Genomic DNA, 25,843 nt, shown 5'->3' with positions numbered 1-25,843 from the left:
ACCAACCCTATGTGTGGTTCTATCTCCATGTTTTTTCCTATACATACATACCTCTGATAAAGTTTAATTTATAAATTAGGCACAGTGAGAGATTAACAACAATAACCAATATTGAAATAGAACAATTATAATGCTATACTATAATAAGAGTTATGTGAATGTGGCCTCTCTCTAAATATCATTACACTATGTTCACCCTTCTTTTTGTGATGATCAAGGAATGGAGCTGGTCAAGGTTAGATTTCATCACTTTACTCAGAACAGCACATAATTTAAAACTCATGAACTATTTATTTAATTATTTATTTCTGGAAGTTTTCATTTAATATTTTTGAGCCGCAGTGCACCATGATTGACTGCAGGTAACTAAAACAGTGGAAAACAAAAGTGTGGATAATGGGGGAACTATGGTATTGTGTAATTTGCTCATTGGCTACCTCTAGAAGGCACTGGAAGACTGGGCTGGATGTGTCATGAATCATCAAAGCTGGAAATGACCTGAGAGAGGCTAAGTCCCATCCATCCCATTTTGCAGATGAAGGGGAAGAAAGGGATGGCAATGTCCCAATCAGAGGCATTGAGTCACCTCTGGCCATAAAGCCAGTTGGCTACACAGCTAGAATTTGAACCCAAGACTCCTGACAGCTTTACCTCCTTTGGATTAGACACCTGCTGTGCGCCCGGCCCTGGTGTAAATCCCTAATCACACCCATTACCACCACAGCCCATTCCCACTACAACTCAATCAGAGGCATTCTTTTTACAGAAGAGATTAAGAATCTTCCCCAAGGTAAACAAATGGATGGAAGAGCTGGGATTTCAATTCAGGGCCCTCAGATGCCAATTAGCTATCAAATTTAAGTGCTTACTCCTAAGTGCATTACATGCATTAAGTCGTTTAAATGTCATCCCTAATTCAAATTAGGATTCATTCTATTCCTAGGAGGTTAGCATTATTATTACCCCCACTTTAGACGTGAGTTAACTGAAATATAGAGAGATGAAGTAACTTGCCCAAGATCACCGGCTGGTGGGTGATGAAGCCAGGATCACAAACAAGCAGTCTAGGATCTGAGCACTTTCACTCCCTAAACTTTCAGTATTCCAAAGCCTGTGTGCCTTTTACTAAATCATGCTTTTAGAAATCAGGCAAGTGAGACATTTATGGACCCACTAGAAAGCTCTCCAAAGCTGTCTCTGGTCTCAGGAATGTAAGCGGATATAATGTGGCAGAATGAGCATTTGACATAGGTGTGGGAGACCCGGAAACCAGCTCCAGAGCACCTCTCCACCTGGGCTCTGCTAGCCCTGGGTTGGGCCTCATGTGACTCCTCAATCCTGAGATGTTCTGCAGCTCCTAGGGTAAAGTCATGACCATCTACCCCATTGGGAGAACCATGCTTGAGCTATGGGAGAACTCTGCAACTTGTACCCACTGATTATCTGTGACCTCCTTCCTCCATGCCCTGTCCCAAAGTCCCAGGACCAAGCCAGGAGAAAATAACTGCCCAGCCCTGTAGGAAGTCACTTCGGCCAAGCCTGGGACAACCAAGTTTCAGTTCTGCCTAAGGCTTGGGGAAAAGTGAGGCCCAGTCGCTGCCCTCAAATAGCCCCCAGTCTAGTTAGAGAGAAGAATGCGTAAATCCTAAGACACAAGAACCTGCCTCAGGTCCTTTTAGAAATTAAAAATATAACAATAGCTTTAAAGCAAAATAGGACAGGGTATGTGCTACCCAGGGAGCACAGCTTTCCTCTGGTGACAGCAAGGATGCACAATGTCACATCACACACAAAGAGTCTGCAGGAGACCCCAGGTGCATAAGGAAGAGGTGATGAGAGCTAACATTTTTCTGGACACTTACTTATGTGCACAGATTAACAGATTTAATCATTCCACAACCCCTGGAGGTAAGTGCTCTTGTTCTCAGAGGCAGAAGAGATTGGGAGACCTATGCTTTGGCCTGAGAGTTTCTGTGTCTGAATCTCAACTCTGCGACTTACTGCTCTGGGACTTTGGACAGATGACTTCATCCTTCTGCTTTAATTCTTTCATTTATAAAATCAGGGTAATAATGGTTCCTATACCTCCAGTGGTGGTAAGGAGTAAGAATACTCAAATGTAGCTGCATATGTAAATGATTTGGAACACGGCTGGCATATTGAAGATGTTTTGTAGGTGATAGCTATTTTTTTTTTTTTCTGAGGTGAAGTCTCGCTCTGTTGCCAGGCTGCCGTGCAGTGGCGTGATCTAGGCTCACTGCAACCTCCGACTCCCTGGTTCAAGCAATTCTCCTGCCTCAGCCTCCCAAGTAGCTGGGATTACAGGCACATGCCACCACACCCAGCTAATTTTTGTATTATTAGTAGAGACGGGGTTTCACCATGTTGGCCAGGGCGGTCTCGATCTCCTGACCTCATGATCCACCTCTCTCGGCCTCCAAAGTGCTGGGATTACAGGTGTGAGCCACCGCACCTGGCCGGTGATAACTATTATTACTCTCATTTTACAAATGACGAAACTGAGGCACAGAGATTTACGGTCACATAATCCAGCAGCCCAGCTCTGCAGCCTATATTATGACCCTCTGTCTTTAGTGATAGATACACAGGCATAAAAGGCAGAGGCCTGTTGGTTGGAGCCATTCTTTCCTGAGGGAAGGCATTTGGTTTTCTCCTCGCACAGAAAACTCCACTGCACGCGCAACTACATCCACATGAACTTGTTTGCTTCTTTCATCCTGAGAACCCTGGCTGTACTGGTGAAGGACGTCGTCTTCTACAACTCTTACTCCAAGAGGCCTGACAATGAGAATGGGTGGATGTCCTACCTGTCAGAGGTAATCCCCTTCCCCACTGTTTAAACTGGACTCCCCACCTGATGGGTCAGTACTGGGAATCAGAAGGCAGGCAGGTGGGACTAGGGAGGGGCAGCGGGAGATAAGAGGGTTTCCAAGACTTTCTGGCTAGAGAAGCAGTACGTGACTTAACAAAACCACCACCTGCCAAGAGCAGGCCAGGTGAAAGAAACCAAAAGCAGAAGGGTTCACCATGGCTGCTGTATGTCCTTGGGTGGGAATTTCTTCATGTGCAAACAAAAGAATTGGACCAGATCAACATATTTTACAATTATAGCTGGCCCTCTGTATCCGTGAGTTCTGCATTCATGAATTTAACCAACTGGGGATAGAAGATACCTGGGAATAAAAAGGGTGATTGCGTCTGACCTGAACATGTACAGACTTTTTTTTCCTTGTCATTATTCCCTAAACAATACAGTATAACAACTATTCACATAGCGTTTACATTGCATTAAGTATTATAAGCAATCTAGCGATGATTTAAAGTATATGAAAGGATGTGCATAGTTTATAGGCAAATACTCCACCATTTTATAGAAGGGACTTGAGCATCTGTGGATTTTGGTATCCACAGGGGGTCCTAGAAACAATCCCCCAAGGATACTGAGGGACAATTGTACTATTTTCTTAAAGCAGCAATGCTTTTTCACATTGAAATCTGCTTCTATTGAGATAGTTTTTCCTTTATCCTGCTAATGATGCAGTAACCTATTAAACTAACCTTGCATTCCTGGAATAAATCCAACTAGGTTTTGACATATTATTTTCTTTCTCCTAAGTTGCTGTCTTTAGTTCGCTAATACTGTGTTTTGTTGAGTATTTCCTTGTTGACATTCATGAGAAAGATTGGCTTGTAATGCCTTTGTCAGGTTGGGGATCAAATTTGTGCTAGCCTCTTAGAACAAATTAGAACTGGTTTCCTCTTTCACTATTCTCTGGAAGAATGTATTAAAGATAAGTATTATTTCTTCCTTAAATGTTTGATAGATTGTGCCAATTAAGCATTTTGGACCCAGAGGTTTCTTTATTGGTAAGTTTTAAACTATGGATTAATTACGAATCTTATATCCAGATTCTATTTCTTCTGTCAGCTATAGCAAATGAGTTTTTCTAGGAATTCATCTATTTCATCTAACTGTTTGAATTTATTGGCATAATATTGTTCATGATATTCTCTTTGGATCTTTTTCAAGTCCATTGGATCTGTAAGAGTGTTCTCATTTTCATTCCTGATATTGATTATTTGTATCTTTGCTCTTTTTTCTACCCTTTGATCATGTTGGCAACAAGTTTCTCAACTTTATTGGACTTTTCAAAGAATAAACTTTTGGCATTGTTGATTATCTTTATCTCATGTTCTCTATTTCATTAACTTCTGCTTTTATTATTTCCTCCCATGTACTTTCTTTGGGCTTAATTTGCTATTCTTTTTCTAACTTTTTTTTACATGATCCTTAAAATAATTGATATTCAGCTTTTTTCTTTTTTAAAAAATGCACTTAAGGCTATACGTTTTATTATATAAGGTTTGGTATTAACCGTATGCTGTAAGTTCATGCAATATTTTCTTTACATTCAGTTAAGAAATAATTTCTAATTTCTGTTTCAATTTTTTCTTTGATCCATGGATTGCTTAGAAGTCTATTTTCTAATTTCCAATCATATGAAAATTTTTTAGTTATTGATTTTAGCTTAATTGAACTGAGGTTAGAGTACTCTTCAGTGTTTCCATTAGGGCAGTTGCTGATGGTGAATTTTCTACATTTTTGTTTGTCTAAAAATGTCTAGAATGTTAAGGAGGAGGCTGTCCTTGAACACCTACCTGAAGCCCTCCTTCCTTCATATTTTGATATTATTGCCAACCTCCCTGAGATGGTCAGCAAAGGTCTGGGAGAGAACAGAGTAAAGAGGGAGGGGGCCGGGCACGGCGGCTAACACCTGCAATCCCAGCACTTTGGGAGGCCAAGGCGGGTGGATCACGAGGGCAGGAGATTGAGACCATCCTGGCCAACATGGTGAAACCCTGTGTCTACTAAAAAAAATATATATATATATATATATACACATACAAAAATTAGCTAGGTGTGGTGGCACTTGCCTGTAATCCTAGCTACTCGGGGGGCTGACGCAGGAGAATCACTTGAACCAGGGAGCTGGAGGTTGCAGTGTGAGCTGAGATTGCACCACTGCACTCCATCCTGGCAACAGAGTGAGACTCTGTCTCAAAAAAAAAAAAAAAAAAAAAAAAAAAAAAGAGGGAGAGGTTGTCCCTGGGAGGCCCTTCTCCCCCAACTTGGGATCAGATGCAGGGGAGCCTGGACTCACCCTCAGGTGTTTTGTCCTCTGCAGATGTCCACCTCCTGCCGCTCAGTCCAGGTTCTCTTGCACTACTTTGTGGGTGCCAATTACTTATGGCTGCTGGTTGAAGGCCTCTACCTCCACACGCTGCTGGAGCCCACAGTGCTTCCTGAGAGGCGGCTGTGGCCCAGATACCTGCTGTTGGGTTGGGGTGAGTGACCTGACCTTCAGCTTCCTTTCCTGGGGATCCATCAAAATATGGGAGCCCGATAGAGACTTTAGTTGGACTTAGAAACCTAACTGGAGGTTGCTTCTGGGACATATAAGTCCTCAAAGACAGGGAGCTTTGAAGAGGGGTATGTGTGTGCACACAAATGCACACATGTGCACAGGTGCCATAGGCCCAACAGCCCAATGGACACGTTCAAAAATTGAGAAAGTCTTTGGTGGAATCTGATGATATTCCTCCTACCCTGTCCCCAACTCTATTAGTCTGCTTGGAATGTCAAAACAAAATACCTGTGTAGTTTAAATAACAGACATTGATTTCCTATGGTTCTGGAGGGTGGGAAGTTCACCATGGTTGGGTTCTGGTGAGGGCTCTTTTCCTGGCTTGCAGTCAGCTGCCTTCTTCCTGTATTCTCACATGGTGAGGAGAGTGAGAAAGCAAGCTCTCTGTTCTCTTTTTAAAAGGGCACTAATCCTGTCATGAGGACCCCACCCTCATGATCTCAGCTAAACCTAAGTAAGTACTACCAAAGGCTCTGTCTCCAAATGCCATCACTGGGGTAGGGCTTCAACATCTGACTTTTGGGAGGACACCTACATTTAGTCCATAATACCAGGTCTTCAAGAAGAGTTTTCTGATTAAAAAAATATGACCAAGAGTATCTAGATTTGGACCCCCTACCTCCACAAACCCTTTGGAGAATTTGGTGCTGCAGGATTCAGAGGAAATAACCTGGGCCAGTAATTCAGGAGATTCGGGTTAATATCCTTGGATTTATTCTCAGCTGCTTTGTGACAAGTATCCAGTCACTTTCCCCCTCTGGGCCCTGGTTTCTTGGGTGGTAAAACAATGGATGGGCCATGTGCCACCCTGGGTCTCTCCAGCTCTCACAGTCCACAACTCCATGATGTTAGGTTTGATGTTGTAACCACCTGTGGTTAGCCTCATCTGCTGTGGTGGGAGGCAAGCAGGTTTGGCCAACCAACTCCTAACTACATTTCCCTGTGTTTTCTCCCCAGCCTTCCCTGTGCTATTTGTTGTACCCTGGGGTTTCGCCCGTGCACACCTGGAGAACACAGGGTAGGTAATTCACCGGGTGTTATTCTTTCATGAGCCGGTAATTCCCAGGCATGCCTAAATACAAAGAATGACATCATTTTACCATAGAAAATATCTATCCCTTCTCATTTTGGCCATCTAGAATATTCTTAGGAATGGGAGATAAAATAATCAGAGATCTTATAGCAATTAGTTTATTAATTTAGTTACACATGCAAATTAGCTCAAAGATGCTGTATAGGTTAGCTGCCCTGGGTATGTAAGGACAAAAATACAAGAATGGTTACTGCAGTATTGCTCACAGTGAGAAAAAAAATTAGCAAAACTAAACAAACAAAAAACCACTGAATGCTCATCAATATGGGAATCATTGAACAAACTGTAATATACCTATATTGCAGAATATTATGAAGCTACTTAAAGAAAAGCAAGTTCGTTATTATGGGAACTTTTAGGTACTGATTCTCAACAGCCTATTTTAAGCCTATTGCTGAAACGTATATTGTGTGATCCCATTTTTTTCCTCCAAATAGCACACACAAAAAAACTACGTAATTAGGAATTTATGTTTGTATGAACATGGAGGAAAATTTTGGAAAGATATACACACTAGGCTGTTACCACTGAAGAGCAATTTAATGGTAAGGAAAGTAAACTGTACCAGTACTAACAGGAAGGGATTTGGGTTCTCTCTTCTGCCTCTCCCACCCCTCAGGGGACTGATTGGTGGGAAGTAGGGCTTGAGTGCAAGCATCCTTCTTCCAGAGAGCATGAGGCTTTGACTTTCAACCTCCTCTTGTTTTTAAGTCTTCTACTGCCTGCTTCTACTGTTGACCTTAGGTGCTGGACAACAAATGGGAATAAGAAAATCTGGTGGATCATCCGAGGACCCATGATGCTCTGTGTAACAGTAAGGACCATCCCATCCACCTCTTTGTCTCTGAGCCTAGCAGCTGTGGGGAATCCCCCCACCCCACCCGACTCCTGTCCCCCAGGTTCTCTGGTCCCTTGAGAGAGAGAAGCTGAACTATGAGCATTTTCTGCTGAATGAGAAGTTAGAAGTTTCTTGCTCTGGTTCAGGACCTCAATTTGGAGTTACATTGTAAGCCTCCTTCTCTCTGGGTCTTCAAACTGTGTAAAGAGACCTGCAGTCAGCTCTGTGCTCCTGTATTGAAGGGCTGAGATGTGTGCAAGGCCCTGAGGATACCAATGCCTTTAGTCATGGAGGAACCCAGAATAGCAGGGGTATCGGCTTATATCCTAACACCATCCGCAGGAGGGAGGAAGAGACTAAGGGAACTTCTTTTAGAGGAAGAAAACACACAATTAATATTAACCCAAAATTGTGATGCAGCTTAGAATCAAGATGTAGATGCTACTCTGAGACCTTAGGGAGGAAGGACCTTTAATCATTGTGATCCAGAATATTTGGAATGGAAAGGGATGGCCAATCCAGAGTCAAAAATTCCTTTAGATAATAGGGTGTGAGAATGAGAACTGTCAAAGAAGCTAGCAGGAAGGGGCAGAAAGTTAGCAAACACTGGGAAGGGTTAGCAAGATCCCAGAGGGAGGCGGAAAGTATTCCTGCCTAGACACACCACCATAATCTTCGCGTGCCCACCAGGTGCTGAACACTACGTGTTGTTCTCTGCCCACCCTGTTCCCCAGGGGGTTGCTGGATGATCTGTTTTTGCCATTTTATATGAATAATCTGGCATTTGTGGTACCATGAAAGAAAAAGGCTAGTTTTTATAGGGGAGTGTCAATATTTGTCAATAATAGAAGGCAACTCTCTGTTTAGACCTGGGTGTGACCTGGAGGGAAAAATGGTCCTAGAAGTGGTGGGAAAACCGAGAGTGTGGACAGGCCTGCGTCATCTCTGGTCTATGAGGTGGCACGCATGCTGCGGTATCTTCCCTCCTGTCACTGGACCTGCAGCTGATAGTGTGCCAGATGAGGTCTGGGCACACACACCCCACACATGGCGTGCTTAGCCCTGCCACATCCTCCCGCCCTCCACAGTCCTCTCTCCAGCCACACTGCCCAGCTGGGGTCCTGTCTGGACACCTCCACCAACGTCCCAGAAACATTTATTAAGCACCTCTGCATACCAGCTCCATTTGTAAGTGCTTTGTGTATGAGTGTATGAACTCATTTAATCTTCCCAACCAACCTATGAAGATATGCCATTCTTAGGTTTATTTTACTGGTGAGCACACTGAGATGAGAAATTACTTGCCTAAAATCATAGAGCCAGTCAATGGAAACTGGATCTCAGCCCAAAGGGTCTGATGGGGTGACAGCTGGCACTTTTAACTGTAGCACTGTGCAGCTCAAAAACTACTTACTGCCTCCAGCCCCCACGCCTACCTTGGTTCAGACTCTCCTCTGGTTCCAACTCCTTCCCTCGCCATCTTTTCCACCTGGTGATCTGTTCCTCATCTTTCAAGTCTTGGGTCAGGCATCATTCTCTCTGTGCTGCTCTACCTGTGAAGTGAGAAGTGAAAATGGCCACACCCTCCTTTGTTCCTTCCTAGATCCTGTGCAGGCTTCTGCTCCAGCCCTAGCCAACACCATTTCAAGTATCTCTTTAAAACCCGTTTTCTGCCACTGTAAGCCCCATGTTCTGATCATCCTGGCAGCCAGCCCAAGCATATGGTGGGTTTTTGATAAACATATTCAGTGGACACTCATGGCCTACACTCTGGACCCTGAAAGGTTCTTGCTAACCAGGCAGAACAAAGCAGAATGGAGGCCAGCAGCCATCCCTAGGATAGCGTTGAGGCATGGTCCAGCTGGATCCCTAGTGTTTACTTGTAGTCTTCTAGAAGCTACACCAATGGTTCTCAAACTGGGTTGCTCTTGGAATCCCCTGGGTGTCTTTAAAAATTCTTTTTCCCTGAGTCCCACCCCCAGACATTTATGTTTCATTGATCTCAGGAGGGGCCTGAGTTGAAAAGCATGTTGCTACACCCTTGTTTTCAAAGGATGGTCCTCGGACCGGGTAGCACCAGCATCGCCTGAGCGCTTGTTATAAATTCAGATTCTCCAGCCCCATCTCCCAGGCCTACTGAATCCGAATCTGCATTGGAACAAGCTCCCCAGGTTTTGGATGAACATTAAAGTTTGTGAACCTCTTTGTCTACTCCTGGAGTTCTCAAAACTGGTTGTGTGTTAGAAACATCATGGCGGCTTATACCCCAGACCTATGACGTTAGAAATTCTGGGAGTGGGGCCTAGGCACTGTAGTTTTTTCTGTTTTTTGTTTGTTTGTTTGTTTGTTTTGTTTTTTGTTTTTTTTTTTGAGACAGAGTCTTGCTTTGTCACCCAGGCTGGAATGCAGCAGTGCAATCTTGGCTCACTGCAACCTCTGCTTCCTGGGTTCAAGCGATTCTTGTGCCTCAGCCTTCCTAGTAGTTGGGACTACAGGCTTCCACCACCACACCCGGCTAATTTTTGTATTTTTGGTAGAGATGGGGTTTCACCATGTTGGTCAGGCTGGTCTCGAACTCCTGACCTCAAGCAATCTACCCACCTTGGCCTCCCAAACTGCTGGGATTTCAGGCATGAGCCACCGTGTCTGGCCCCACTGTAGTTTTAAAATCCCTAAAATGATCCTAGTGGCTGGAACTACTGCTTTGGGCCTTGCTGCTTTGGCCTTCTATGGCTGGCTGACCCGCATTCTAGTTTCCCTTGGTGCTTCCTAGTTGGGACAAGAGAACATGCTCTATCTTCTCACTTTGGATAAAATGACCTTTACATGCTGTTGCTTCTGTGACTCCAGTCATGGTCAGCTCTACTGAAATGGCCACTCTCACCTTAGCTTGTGGTGGACTCCTCATCTTCCCATTCAGACCTCTCCTTCTCCTACTCACTCTACCCAGAAAATGGCTCCACCACCCACCCACCCAGGCACCCAAGCTGGAAAGCTTGGTGTTCTCCTAACTTCTGTCCTCTTCCTCCCTGCAACATCTATTCAGACTTCAAGTCCTGTCAATTCTTCTTCTGAAGATCTCTCCAAGCCATTTCCTTCTCCTTAATCCCTTGGTCTCTGCTCTTCTTCAGCCCCTTGTGATTTTGTGTGTGTGTGTGTGTGTGTGTGTGTGTGTGTGTGCAGACCTCTGCAAACACCTCCTTTTTGGTCTCTCTTCTTCATTCTTGCCCCTGACAATCCATCCTCTTGTTGCAGCCCAAGTGATCTTTTTGGAGTAAAATTTGATTATGTCTCTGTTCTACTTGACTGTTTAATGGGTCACTATTTCCCTCAGATCTGGTTCTAAACTCCTTAGAGTCATTCCCTCTCTTCTCACCTAACCAGAATTGCCCTATGCTCTACTCGTGTGGATACATTTAAAGTTCTCCAATTCCACCATGGTGTTTCCCTCCTCCCGTGCACACATAGGCCTCAAGTGCCTGTTGGATGGCCCCAGGTCTGCCTGATAAATTCTCTTTCTCCTTGGAAACTGAGTCCTTTATTAATCTCTCTATCCCCTACCCTCCACCCCCCGCAATTAAAATAAGTCAACAGGCATGCCTAGAAGGGAATATTTCACAATCACCCTCAGCTCTTAGAGAGGACATTGCTTAACTATTGTTGTCTGTGTCTACAGGGACTTGGACTAGAGGAAATGGGCTTGAAGAGAAATGGGAACATTCCCCTTGGTCACAAGGAAGACATTTAACCATGAACTTGTAAAATACTGACATATACCCCAGAGAAAGGCATTAGATCTTCAGCTCTATCAGTTTCCAAGAAGATAATCTGTCCTGAACAATAAGGAGCTAAACCTGCTGCCCTCCCAAACTGCACAGCTCTAGGATTCTAGGACTCTGTGCATTGGTTCTAGGGCTCCCCAGAGAGTGGAATTTATGTGTCCCACCAGACATGGAAGGGAAAAGAAAGGCCATGCAGAAAGAAGTGAAAGAGGCAGGCTAGGAGTCAGGAGCCTGGGCTCTATGACTGACTTGTGATGTGTCCTTCAGCCAAGTGAGTTGGCCTCTCTGGGCCTCTGTTTCTTCATCTATGAAATCAGTCTTGAACTAGACCAGTAGTTTTCAACCAGAGGAGATTCTGACCCCTGGGGACATTTGGCTATGTCTGGAGACATTTTTAATTGTCATTAAATTGGGGATGGGGATAGGAGGAGAGTGTTGCTACTGGCATCTAGTGGGTGGAGATCAAGGATGCTGCTCAACACCCTACAACACACAGAACCACCCCCAGAATAAATAATTATCCTGCCCCAAATATTAAGAGTGCCAACATTGAAAAACCCTGGACTAGACAGTAGCTGCACATTAAAACAACCTGGGGAGGATTAAAAAAATACCCAGCCCAGACTTACCCAGACTGATGGAATCAAATCTCCTGCCATGTAGAGCTTCCTTAGCACTGGAATCTCATTCAGCCACTCTCTTGTATCTTCCTTTAGCATTCATTGAGCACCTTCACTGGGCTTGGCTTGGTGCTAGGTTATTTCAGAGTTTCTATCCTCGGGGAATTCAGAATTTAATAGTTATCATTCTGAGACTCATCAGACTATGACTGAACCAATATCTGCCTTCATTTTTGGTCATATGACCACATGTTGCAATTTTCCACTGATCTGAATAGACATAACCCCAACTCTAAAAGAGAATTCCTTAAACCACAACGTGGAAGGAACCTGGATTCCTGAATGACTGTATGGAGCAGAACTCCCTCCACTGCACTAGACTGTGACATAACCAATAAAATAAAATAAGATAAAATAAATCTTTATTGTGTTAAGAAAAAAATAATAATTCTTTGGCCCCCACATATGTTCTACTTAAACTGAAGTAAGAAAGAGTAACAATAATCAAGATTGAGCTAGTAGCACTTGGCATTTCTAGGTACTTAACAATTTTCTTTCAACTTGGTCAAATTTGAGCCTGGGCCCAATTTTGGGGAACACGTATCAGAGGCTTCTGAGGAAGAGCCAACTGTGCATGGTGAACCAAGCACTGGGACCAAGGAGAGTGTCCCATCCCAGGGTCCAGCTCCCTGGTGAATATCCCTAGTTATCACAGTTGGATCTCTCCCACCATCCCCTAGACTGGGTCTGCATTTGCTGACCAGCATCTGGGTTGATGCGAGTGTACAACATGCTGGAAATCCAGATGCGTCAGCAAACTTCATTTACTGCTTTGTTGGTACAAGGTTGCCTGTGTTTCAGAAATGACCATAATGTGGCAACCTGAAGAATCCAGATGCCCTTTGGGTCTCTTGCCAGACAGAAATTGTAGAATTCCCACCTCTTTCTTTGTATAAGACTTCACTACTTCACCTGTCATCTGAAGTGTACATTTAGAGTTGAATCATCTCGGAACCTGGCATATTCTTACAGCCTAGTCTCCCCAGCCCTCAGTAGAATATTGGTAAAGTCTTGATTAGTCCTGCTCAAGGACAGCCTTAGACAATAATTACATCATGCAAGGTCATTCTATCCATACCCTGCTCCCTGCAGTTAACAGACCAGGTGAAATGGCTGTTTTGAGCTAACAAATTGAATGAACCATCTGTTGACTTTATGAAATCATAAAGTCAAAAGCCTGCATTTGCTATTGTTGAATCTTCCGTGATAGCCTCAGAACTTGGCAAAGCTGATGCACTGGTAAAATTCGTCTTCACTGGCCTTGTCCCTCTTTAGGTCCTCTGCCCCACCAGGAACCCAGGGGCTTTCTGTGGCTTCAGGCTTCCCAAGACATTTCCTCACTCCTGTGCTCTCCTCTTCTAAAGACTTAAAGTGTGACTCTCCCTGTACTCTGGGTTTTCCCACCCCATCAAAACTTAGCTTTGCTACACCCCATCTTCTGCTTTAAATGGTGATAATAAGCCAGATCCTAGGTAATTACTGAAGTCTTCATTGTTGCAAAAATGAATGAATGAATGAATGGAGAAAGGGCTTCCTTCCTCCTCTCCCAGTGATTCCTTAGCTTCAGTGGGATGTGTGCCTTACAGCAGGGCTCTTGGGGAAAGAGTGTTTTGACTCACAAGAGTAGCTCTACAGGATTAGCATTTTAGTCCACACAGCAGGCCAGAGGAGGAGGGGTTTGGCGGTAGATGGAAGAGTTTAGGGGTAGATGAGGCCTACCCCTGAGCTCCCGCTATACCGGCAATCACCTCTGGCAACTTGTAGGCCCAGATCTGTGCACAGAAGCTGGGGTAACAAGAAAGTGTCACCAAGAATGTCACATCTGAGAATGCATCTGTGTTTTCCAGAATCTGGAATAGATCCTTATATATTTGGGGTCCTTAGCACCCACCCCCATCTGGTCACAGAATCCTGGAGGAGTTGGCTGGGTTCTTGGAAAATGTCCTCACTCAGCCCCTTTCCTGCTTGTGTGAAAATGAAGAAAAGCACCATCCAAAAGTACCTGCTGACTCTTGTCTTCTTGGAAGCCCAGATGAGCAGAGGCTTCATGGTACCCCCCAGCTAGGGTTTCATCCTGTGGCAGTGAGGAAGTGCCTCCTTCATATGTTCTATGGGTTGATGCCCATTTTCTCATGTCTGGTCTCTGGAAGACACAGAGAACAGTGAATCAACATGCTTCCCATTATAATCCTTCATTGCCTAGGAGACAGTCCTGATTGAAATTAATTTGCTGAAATAAATGCCTTTCTGCTGTTAAGCTTGCTTTGTAAGAAAAATGCCTATGTTCAACAAATCACTAAGCCAAGGACACAACGTTTTCTCTTTATGATGAGAGGCAGATATCCCATTAAAAGAAATACATTACTTGATTACATTTAGCTTGTATTTAAACTTTCTGTTCCTAAATATTCTTTGGCTAGGAACCTCCATCATTCCTGCTGGCTTCAGGCCCTCACATCCAGTCAATAACAAAGATCATTTGACTCATACTTCTTCATCATTTCAAATTGATCCCTTCCTCTCCATCATGGAAGCACCAGAACTGCTGCTGATTTCTTTTCTCCATCACCGTCCCCCAGGAACTCTGAAACTACTTCCCAACTGATCTCCCCTCATCCAGCCTTACCCTCACCCAATCCATTCTCCACACTGCCGCTGAAAGTATCTTTCTGAAATGCAGAAGTACAAGTCTGATCAGGTCACTTGCATGCTTAAAATCTATCACTGGCTCTTCATTGCTTTCAGAAGAAAACCCAAACTCCTTACCTACCACGGCTGTGAAAGACCCTGAAGAAACGGACCCCCCCAACCCGCCCAGTCTCACTTCTCACAAACCCTGTTCTCATTCTCCAAGCTCTACCCAAACCCAGCCACATGCTTTTCACCACTTCCAGGGGGCTCTTGATCTCTCCTGAGGCTGCAGCCAAGACGTCAGCCAGGGCCGCAGCCATCTGAAGGCTTGGCTGGGGCTGGAGGATCAGCTCCCAAGGTGGCGCACACACGTAGCTGGTGGTGGGTGGTGCTGGTTTTGGGCCTAAGAACTCAGTTACCCCACGTGGATCTCCCAACAGGCTGCTTGAGTGTCTTCACAAAATGGTGGCTAACTTCCCCTGGAGTGAGAAACCTAAGAGAGAGAGAGAGAGAAAGAGAGAGCTGGGTGGAAGCCAGCCATCCTTTTGAGGACCTAGCCCAGAAGTCACATAGCACCACTTCTATGACACCATATTCTTTTCGTTAAGTGCAAGTAACTAAATCTAGCTCACCTCACGAGGGGAATAAGGGGGATTAGCCTCCACCTTTTGAAGGGAGAAGGGCCAAGGAATTTGCAGGCGTATTTTTAAATTTCTTTAAAGGCTGACAATGCAGGGCTGGATTTTCCCAGTCCATGACAGTCGTGGAATGTATTCTAGGGAGTAGAGAGCATATTCTGTCTATGAATTCCATAGCAGCAACAGGATCTCAAGTTAGACACCAATAGGGGTGGAGTTCTTTACAGAAGAGAAGCAGAATAGCGTTCTGTTTAAGTGAAGGGAGAGTTATAATCCCATGAATCTGGGTTTAATTACAGGCTTAATCACTGACTTGCCATGCACCTGGGAATTACACTTACTTCTCTGTGCCTGTTTTCTCATTGTTTTATGAGGATAAAAATAGTTGTGGCTACCTTAGGGGGATGTTGTAAAAATTAGATAAAAGAATGCCTGGACCATTCTTAGCCCAAAGCCTGGCATGGTGCTAAGTACTAAGTGATAAGTACTCAATATGTGGTAGTTAATAATAATAACAATAATAGTAATAATAATAATGTGAACATCCACCTGCCTTTCTAGATGGCCTTAATGATGAGCCTCCTTAAGGCAGAATAATAAACTAAATCACTTTCTGAAATTCCTTCCAGACTTTCAGTTCAGATGACCTTTGGGACTTTGGAGATTCAGATGGCCTTTGGGACAGTGGAGATTCAGATGGCCTTTAGGACAGTGGAGATCACAGCTAAGCATTTACTACCTGGCCAGCTAACTGCTAAATTGCCCCTGGTTTACACTGAACTGATGGAACTGATGGCCGAGCCCAGCCTGACCTTGAAGTTCACAGCTATGTGGAGTTCGTCACTTACTTACCCAACTCTGCTCTTTTTTTCAAGGTCAATTTCTTCATCTTCCTGAAAATTCTCAAGCTTCTCATTTCTAAGCTCAAAGCTCATCAAATGTGCTTCAGAGATTATAAATACAGGTGAGTGGCTTAAGGTTGGTCCCCAGCAGTCCAAGGTTATTGTAAGGACTCTGGCTGTTCTGCCCGCTGTCTTGGGAAGGACATTTATCTCCTAAGGCCAGGGTATCGGAAAGAGCAGTTCTGGGAAGGTGCTATAGGATCAAGTAAGGCTTTTGTCAACGGTGAGGACCTTCTATGACGATGAAGCAAATGGTGAGTAGTCAAGGGCATTCACATCCCCCAGCAGAAAACTGTTAAAATGCCCCTAAGAGGCCAGGAGTGATGTCTCAGACCTGTAATCCCAGGACTTTGGGAGCCTGGGGCAAAAGGATTACTTGAGGCCATGAGTTCGAGAACAGCCTGGACAACATGGTGAAACCCCGTTTCTACCAAAAATACAAAAGTTAGCCAGGCGTGGTGCATGCCTGTAGTCCCAGGCAAAGGTGAGGGGCTTGCTTGAGCCCAGAAGGTCGAGGCTGCAGTGAGCCATGATTGTGCCACTGCACTCCAGCCTGGGTGACCCTGTCTCAAAAAAAAAAAAAAAAAAGTTTCTACAAATGGGTGGTTGTGGGGAAAGGACAGTCTTGTTTGAAGAGAAGTTTGGCAGTTGCCTTCCTTGGGGAAGGATTTGAAGAGAAGAGATTATTTGGGTGTTTTTGAGACCTTGAGAAATGAGACCACAAACTTTTAGGGTCTAAGGAAAGACATCCTTCCACAGGCATCCTTTAATTGTGACTTGTTGTCGCTGCATCTCACCTTCCTCTTTCTGAGATGACAGCAGTCCTCATTCATAGTCAGTCAGATCATAGGTATTTATTAGATCTGCATTGTTGTAAAAGCAAATGAATGAATGAAGAGAGATAAAGGGTTTCCTCCCTCTTTTCCTAGTTATTCTTTACTTTCTTTTCTTTTTTTTTTTCTTTTTGACAGAGTCTTGCTCTTGTCGCCCAGGCTGGATTGCAATGGCATGATCTCAGCTCTCCGCAACCTCCACCTCCCAGATTCAAGCCATTCTCCTGCCTCAGCCTCCTGAGTAGCTGGGATTACAGGCACCTGCCACCACGTCCGGCTAATTTTTGTATTTTTAGTAGAGACAGAGTTTCACCATGTTGGCCAGGCTGATCTCAAACTCCTGACCTCATGATCCACTAGCCTTGGCCTCCCAAAGTGCTGGGATTACAGGCGTGAGCCACCACACGTGGCCTATTCTTTGCTTTCTATGTGGCATATGCATTCAGCAGGGCTCTGGAACGGGAGTGTTTTAACCCACAGAGTAGCTCTAAGAGTAGGAATTTCAGTCCACACAGGAAGGCAGAAGAGGTGGGCACGAGTGAAGATGGCCCTAGCCCTGTTTCTCTCCTCTTTATAAGGCCTAACCCAGGTGCTGGGAAGGGAGTTTTTCCTTTTATCTGACAAATATTTAATAGATGCCTACAATGTGCCTGGTACTGTGCTTGGAATAAAAGGTGGACATGAGGCCAGGTTCGGTGACTCATGCCTGTAATCCCAGCACTTTGGGAGGCCAAGGTGGGCAGATCACCTGAGGTCAGGAGTTCAAGACTAGCCTGGCCAACATGGCAAAACCCTGTCTCTAATAAAAATACAAAAATTAGCTGGGTGTGGTGGTGTGTGCCTGTAATCCCAGCTACTCAGGAGGCTGAGGCAGGAGAATCACTTGAATCCGGGAGGCGGAGGTTGCAGTAAGCCGAGATCGTGCCATTGTACTCCGGCCTGGGTGACAAGAGCAAAACTCCATCTCAAAAACAAACAAACAAAAAAACGGTGTACACGATGTAGACCCTGCATTTGAGGAGCATGCATTCTACTTTGCTAAGGACTAGGATGTTGGCATGGAGCAGGAGGTGGAACAGAGGGAGCTGGCCACGACCCTAGACTTGCCTACTGGCCTTAGGCAAGTGCCTTGGCCCCTTTGGCCTGCTTTCTGGCGTGTAAAAATGGGAGTGTCACTGCAGACTCATCTCCTGCTTATTATGAGGATTCAAGGAGTCTGTAGATATGGTTATAAATATGGGTGGCCACTCTACCCTCCCTCTAGGAGGTCTAGAAGGGTAAACATACCCGGTTCAATAATGGGCAGACATACTATAGTTGCTAGTTGGAGCTTTGGTCCAAACATTTTGCAAGAAACCCGTAGCCCTGGGGAGCTGGCCTGGCCTGGGCTCCAGGGAGCCACGCTGTCTCTCTTGGCGCCTCCAGTCGAGGCTCCAAGTGGCCAAGCAGTCTCTCTGGCTCCCTTCCCAAAGGCTTAGCCTCTCTCACCACTCTTTGAGGGTGGAGCTTCAAGGCCTGCTCTAGTCCACCCTGCTGGGTGCACTCAGGGAGGAGAGTTCTCTCAATAAACAGGTGCCAGGAAAACCAGGGTGCCCCAGAAAGTGGACAGAGGCTAGTGTTTCCAGGAGACAGAAATGGTGCAGTTGACCCCAAAGGGACTCAGAGCTGACACACTGCTGCTTTGTGCCCCCAAAGCCTACCACGGGCCACTGGCACCTTTGCCATGCCCAAGACCCACAGCAACCCCTAAATAGTTTTTCATCATAGCTCCTCATCAGCATCCCCGGAGAGCCGGCCAGAAGTGCAGCCTTGTGAGCCCTACCACTGGGTATTCCGGCTCCATAAATGCGAGATAGAACCTCACAGAGCAGCCGTGTCCAACCCTTTGAATGGAAGGACATTTTTGCTTATCCGTTGTGGTGCATATCACAAAAACTATGCGTGGACTTTTTTTTTTTTTTTTTTTTTTTTAGCTCATCAGCTATTGTTAGTGTTAGTTTATTTTACGTGGAGCCCAGGACAACTCTTCTTCTTCCAACGTGGCCCAGGGAAGCCAAAAGGTTGGATACCCCTGCTGCAGAGTCTCCCAGGAGATTCTGATACACAGCCAGTGTGGAGGACTGCTGGGCCAGATGTTCTATTGAAAGAACACATGCTAATGAATAAGCGTTAGTTAATCAACTCTATTGCACTCTGCAGAAAGAACAAGTAAACAGAAAGGTGGCCAACGAAAATGGCAGGGAAACCACAGAGGGAGGACGTTCTCAGTGGAATATTCTGGTCGGGCCATTAGAAATGTCATGTAGCCTCAGTGTTCTTTTCCAGAGTCCCCTCTAGAGTTTTCAAACTTTTCTGATCACGCATCTCTGTCAGTAAAGAAATTCTGAGCACATCCCTCCTCATGTATATGCATGGTATCATGAGCTAATATATGTATTATAAGATAGACCAAAAAAATAGAAAATTTAAGAGGATAGATAAAAATTAATATATATACAATGCCTATTATCCTCTATTATAATATTTTCTTCCAATATCAAATAGATTGCCCAGCATAGCCCTGGAGGGTGCATACCCACCAGGAGCCATTGGTCTGGGAAAGGGTAAATCAAGATACTGGGGAGACCTTCATGGCTGAGCGATGATCCAGGGTGACTGCTTTGTGGGGAGAAAGAGCAACCCTGCCTGACATATGCAGTCTGTCTGGAAATTCCTTTTTTCCTCTCCCCTGCCCTTTTTCAAAGAAAAAGCTTAAGAAGAAGAACTTGGGGTTGGGTGCAGTGGTTCATGCCTGCAATCCTAGCACTTTGGGAGCCTAAGGGGAAGGGATCACATGAGGCCAGGAGTTCTAGACCAGCCTGAGCCAGAGTGAGACCCTTTTTCTTTAATAATAATAATAATAAAAGAGGTACCTGGGTGTGTGTCTACCCAAAGTCCTCCTAGGGTGAGATGCCTCACCTTGGTGAGTTTGCCACCACCTGGGTATGGTACAGGGAATCCATCTATATTCTTGAGTGGCTGAGACTTTGGGAGACTGACTGACCCCAGCTGAGCTCACAATATATATAAACTAGAGCACTGTTCATTTTTAATGTCTGTGGAAGGTGGGGATGGGGTAGAGCATTCCTTTCTTGTGCCCACACGCCTCCCAAAATTTCCTAATCCGCAACACCAGAAGATCCAGGAATCCAAAGAACGTTACTGGTGATCACATCGCAAAGCAGAGTCTTGCTGTTGAAGGATCCTGAGGGTAGCCTGAAAAATCACCATCTGCCCACAGCACCACCTACCTGTTGGGAAGGAGGCTCATTCCCCAGATCCAGTGTGCCCTCCACAGACTAGGGTGAGATAAGCACTGAGAACGTCCTCCCTCTGTGGTTTCCCTGTCATTTTCATTGGCCACCATTCTGTTTACTTGTTCTTTGTGTAGAGTGCAATAGAGTTGATTAGCTAATGCTTATTCATTAGCAAAAAGGCAGGGACCTATCTCTCAGGACACACCTAAACCACCTTATTTAACTCCCTGGGCTGGTAAATCCTACAGCATCTATGAACTCACTTGCCCATTGTGCTCTTAGAAAGCCTCGCTAATTCTCTCACTTTCAAGTTCTGAGAGAGTGCCCTTTACTATAACCCCAGCGGGGCATTGGCACCCCTCAGCTCCTCAGCTCACACTGCCCTCTTCCATGTCGGAAAGTTGTTCCTCTTCCTCATCCCTTTCCATGTTTGTTTTCCCTTACAGACTTCTGATGGGATAAGAAGGAGGAGGTGACAGGGCCCAGCATATTTTATCCACACTCTTGTAGGTACAGGCTGCCTCCAATTCTTGAAGATTTTGAGAACTTTTAGAATGTAACCCTGATCTGGCCTCCCTCCAGGATTATATTTTAGGAAAGTTTAAATTAAACACATTTAGGCCCTGCCAAAGAGGCAAGTTGCTAGGAGCTAGAGAAACTTCTGTAGCCCTTGTCCCTGGGCTTCCACCGTCAAGCAAAGGAAATAAAAAATGGTCCATCTGTCTGGCTTGGAGAAAGAGAACTGAGCCAAGTGTGAAGGAGGAACTCTGGGGCTATAAACAGGGTAAGCAATGCCCTAGGAATGCGGACAGAGTTCAGCAGACCCTCAGCTCAGCTGGAGTTCTCTGTTCTTTGTGGTTCCCAGCTCAGAGGCAGCTCTCTTCCCCTAGATAAAGGGCCTTAACTCTCCATGGGATGCACCTGGGCAGAGCTCTTGATTCATTTATAAAGGAGAAGCATTTCATTTTCATTTTTATTTTTTTGAGATGGAGTTTCACTCTTGTTGCCCATGCTGGAATGCAATGGCACGATCTTGGCTCAGCACAACTTCCGTCTCCCAGGTTCAAGCGATTCTCCTGCCCCAGCCTCTGAAGTAGTTGGGATTACAGGCATGAGACACTATGCCCGGTTAATTTTGTATTTTTAGTAGAGACGGAGTTTCTCCATGTTGGTCAGGCTGGTCTCCAACTCCCAACCTCAGGTGATTCGCCCACCTCGGCCTCCCAAAGTGCTGGGATTATAGGTGTGAGCCACTGCGCCCGGCCCGACAAGCATTTCTTAACATGCTAAACCCCAGTTCTTTCTGAAAGGACTTTCTGATAGGCAATGTAGGAAACAAAAGCTTTTCCTTAACCCTCTTAGGGTCCCTGGCTGGGTCTAAAAATTAGACAAAGACAGATTAACAGGAGAAAAAGCATGCAAGTTTATTTCATAAGTTTTATATGACGTAGGAGACTTCATAAGGAAAGGGAGACCCAAAGAAATGGTCAAACTTGTGTATTTTTATGCTAGGTTTGATGCACAGTGGACAGTCATGGGGGAAGTATGATTGAACAAAGGAGATCTAATGGTCATAAACTGGGGGAAATTTGGCAAAGCCTGTTTGTACAGATTCTTGTGTCATTGTGTCTTCAGAAATAAGGACGTTCCTTTCCTCCACCTCTCATATGAGGGTCTTGTGATCCGCTTCAGGAGAAGGTCAGAAAATCCTCCCTGGGTTTCATGACCTGTTTCAGGGGAGAAGGGCAGGAGGTTAGAGAGACCTTCTTGCTTCTGTGGTTTTCTCAAATTCTTTCAGCTTAAAATACTCAGTATGTCAAGGTGCTGTATTTTGGAGTACCACGTTCTGAACCACATCAGCAACCAAAGACTAAAAATGTTACAAATTCAAGGAAAATTCGTTTAATAAATTGAGTTATAAGCAACCGAAAGGCAGGGATGGCTTCTTTAAAAATAGTAATAGCTAAAATGTATTGATCATTTATCATGTGTCAGATACCATTTTTTCTGAGGGTTTACCCCATGTTATTTGTTTAATCCTTGTGACAGTCCTATCAGGTAGATGCTATTACTATTATAATCCTCCTTTTACAGGTGAGGAAACAGAGAGAGAGGTTAAATAATTTGCCCACAGTCATAGCACTAATAATTGGCAACACTGAGATTTGAACTCAGGCCCAGATACTCTTCCTGTGTCCTGCTGCCTTTGACTACAACTCCTTCTTTCCCACTATATTCACTCATGTGTCATAAGCAGATGCTCAATAAATATTTGTTGGCTAGTTAAATGATTGCAATAAATGGAACCATTTAAATAAACAAAAGGTTATGGATGAAAATGAGCATAAACACAGTCTGTAAGAGTAAACTGCTATTGCTATTTATGGATTTTCATCTGGACAGGGACACAAATAGTACTTCATCTAAGGAGAAGTTAGAATAAGGTGAAGGGTAGACAATCCCTTCATGTCTCCATCCAGAAGGGTGAGTAGCCCAAAACTTTATTAAAAAATTGTTATTCTTTATAGATCATTCTGTACTAAACGAAATGTGGGATCAGGGAACAGGAAAAGGACATTAGCAGGAAATCCACATAAACCCCGAACTTTAATTCCTAGTAATATACCGTGTTGGTTTCTTAGTTTTGATAAACGGGCATGGTTATGTAGTATGCTAACATTAGGGGAAACTATGCCGGGGGCGGTGGCTCAAGCCTGTAATCCCAGCACTTTGGGAGGCCAAGGTGGGTGGATCACAAGGTCAGGAGATCGAGACCATGGTGAAACCCCGTCTCTACTAAAAATACAAAAAATTAGCTGGGCACAGTGGCGGGCGCCTGTAGCCCCAGCTACTCAGGAGGCTGAGGCAGGAGAATGGCATGAACCCGGAAGGCAGAGGTTGCAGTGAGCCGAGATCCCGCCACTGCACTCCAGCCTGGGCAACAGAGCGAGACTCCATCTCAAAAAAAAAAAAAAAAAAGTTAGGGAAAAGTGAGTGAAGAGACATGGGAACTCTCTGTACTGCCTTAGCTAATTTTCTGTAAATCTAAAATTATTCCAAAATTAAAAGTTTATTTTAAAAAACCATAACACCATAACATGGCATCAGAATAAGCTGGTAAGACACAGGTCTGCTTGTAGGCATATAAGTCTGTATCATGAAAACCCAGCCCACCCAGAGCAAGGGTCACAAATTCAGACTCTTACAAGGGCCAAGCAAGTAACACAATTGAGTAGTACAAGCCGGGTGGGGGCTGGACGTCACAGCTTCCTTCTAAAGGGACAGCCATTGCCCGGCTGTAACCAACGATTGCCATGCAAGAATTTGAGCCCAGTGTTGCCAGATCTCCTCATTTTTCAAAAGAAGCCAGAAACCTGGACACTTTTTCTAGAAATATTATTATTTAAAGATGACTCCAATAACAAAAATTGCTCTGTGGCCTAAGCAAAAGTTGTCTGCAGGTCAGTTGCTATCCATGGTCACCACTTTGTAACCTCTGGGTCAGAGGGCTTTAAAAACACTCCTGGAAATACAAAACCCTTGAAATGTTCTCTCATTAGGAGCATATTAATGTTGCCTAGCGAAATGACTTCTGTAGGGGTGGGTGTTGGAGTGGGAGTCGATCTGAGCTCAGCTCAAGAGAACCACACAGCCAAGGCCCATGATTCCATCTCTCTGCTCATCAGCCTCTCCTGACAGTCAAGGCTCTGGTTCACACAGTCACATGGCCAGGTGGAGTCCCTCCGTCCTGGTGGCTCCTGCACCCCTCTTCTTGGCTTTAGATCCTTTGGGGGCACAAAGGTGAGGTTGTTTGTTTCATTGATAACATTGCATCTGAATGGCCCTTGCAGACATAGGATTCATAGTAAGCTCTTGCTCTCGGACAGAGTTAAACCTTCCTTGAGAAACTCCCCCATGAACTGCGAATGCCACCCTGTTTTTCTACACCTTTAATTCCATGGGATCTGAGGGGAAGTTCCTCCTAGTCTGGCCCCTTTACAAGCAGTGACCTAAGCTAAAAAAAAATCATTACAATTACGCTCCTCTTTCCCAATGTGGGTAAGACAGTAGCTTTGTTCGTACCCCGAATATGAGTCATCTCTGCTAATGTAGTTGGTTTTAAATTAAGAAGCAGCTCAACAGTAAAGGGCAGTTATTTCCAAACCTGTCTACTTCTCAGGATCCATGAGGAGTTCCTTAAAAAGTCCACATCCGGCCAGGTGCAGTGGTTTGCACCTGTAATCCCAACACTTCGGGAGACTGAGGCAGGAGTAGTATATCACTTGAGGCTAGGAGTTTGAGACCAGCCTGGGCAACAATATAAGATCCCCTCTCTATAAAATAAAATAAAATAAAATAATTATCCAGGCACAGTTGTGCACACCTATAGTCCCAGCTTCTCTGGAGTCCGAAGCAGGAGGATTGCTTGAGCCCAGGAGTTCAAGGCTGCAGTGAGCTAGAATTGTGCTACTGTACTCCAGCATGGGTGACAGAGGGAGATCCTGTCTCTTAAAAAAAATTAACTTCCTGGGACCCAACCTCCAGAGGTGTGGACTCAGGGAGTTGACACTGAGGCCCAGGAAACTATATGTATATATTTTAAGAGCTCTGTAAGGAATTTTAATAGTCAGCCACGTTTGGGAACCACCAGTATGCAGCATTTGGGTCCCAGCTGTGCACTTTACACGTGGGTGGCACAAGGAATGTTTGTCTTTTTTGTGTAGACTATATACAACAGTGAACCTCCACGCCGCACTTTTTATGAGGAGGATCAGTTTTTCATTTCCTGCAGCCCTCACTATCACCAGGGTTAAGGGGCAACATGAGGGCTGACAGCAAAGTCCAGAAAGGAGTCTGCAGGTCGGAACTGCAGGTCAGATGCCCCCACATCCAGCCCGAGGTTTACTACTTAGTGTCTGTGTGACCCTGGGCAACTCATTTTCTCTCCCTTCTCATGGTAACACTGGAAATACTGATGTTGAAAGTCCTGAGTAAAGAAAGAGATAGATGAAACTGCTAGCCACGTGATAGGAAATTTAACAAACCTGGTAGGGGTGGAGTGTCCCAGGGTGGCAGTCACTTGCATGGAAATCTATCCATCAGGCAAAAGTTTAAGAGCTACAGACATATGACAATCTATACAGGGGAATTTATGCATTCATTCATTCAATTCATGTTTTCTGAGCATTCCCCATGCATCAAGTGTAGGAACACAACAGTAAACAAGACCACAATGGCCCTGAAGTGTTAAATGTTATAGTCAAGGAGACCATCTGGGAAACAACTATCAATATGGTAAGAGCTGCAACAAAGTCATGGCACGGAAGAGCAGGAAATGTTGCTTGTTCCACACGTGGCCCTCATGACTGTTATTTGGTTGTCATTTACAGATTGGCAAAATCAACACTGGTCCTCATTCCTTTATTGGGCGTTCATGAGATCCTCTTCTCTTTCATCACTGATGATCAAGTTGAAGGATTTGCAAAACTTATACGACTTTTCATTCAGTTGACACTGAGCTCCTTTCATGTAAGTAGAAATCTGGACCAAGATGCCTTGACTTTGGAGAAAACAAAATGTATGTGGCCGAAACAGGCTCAGAATTAAGGAGCCCGTGGATGAAAATAGAATTGTAGCATCAGCAGCATTTATCAGTAAGGGCCCTTGGCATTAGAAGGGCATGCAGATGGGGAAGTATTGCGT

General features: G+C 44.8%; 1 protein-coding gene across 2 annotated transcripts in view; it reads left to right on the top strand.

The window, feature by feature from the left end:
* GLP2R (glucagon like peptide 2 receptor) overlaps nucleotides 1-25,843 on the top strand; it is a 66,280-nt gene that overhangs the window by 29,338 nt on the left and 11,099 nt on the right. For both annotated transcript variants that reach the window (XM_003818091.6, XM_055101288.2), the window contains 6 exons: nucleotides 2,684-2,837; nucleotides 5,208-5,367; nucleotides 6,405-6,465; nucleotides 7,285-7,354; nucleotides 15,985-16,073; nucleotides 25,531-25,669. In XM_003818091.6, the coding sequence (XP_003818139.3) occupies nucleotides 2,684-2,837; nucleotides 5,208-5,367; nucleotides 6,405-6,465; nucleotides 7,285-7,354; nucleotides 15,985-16,073; nucleotides 25,531-25,669 (673 nt within the window). The remainder of the gene's footprint in view (nucleotides 1-2,683; nucleotides 2,838-5,207; nucleotides 5,368-6,404; nucleotides 6,466-7,284; nucleotides 7,355-15,984; nucleotides 16,074-25,530; nucleotides 25,670-25,843) is intronic.

The sequence above is a fragment of the Pan paniscus genome, chromosome 19 (assembly GCF_029289425.2).
Source record: "Pan paniscus chromosome 19, NHGRI_mPanPan1-v2.0_pri, whole genome shotgun sequence".
Taxonomy (NCBI): Eukaryota; Metazoa; Chordata; class Mammalia; order Primates; family Hominidae; genus Pan; species Pan paniscus.
Note: the sequence above shows the minus strand (reverse complement) of the source record. Positions and strands in the feature narration are given on the sequence as shown.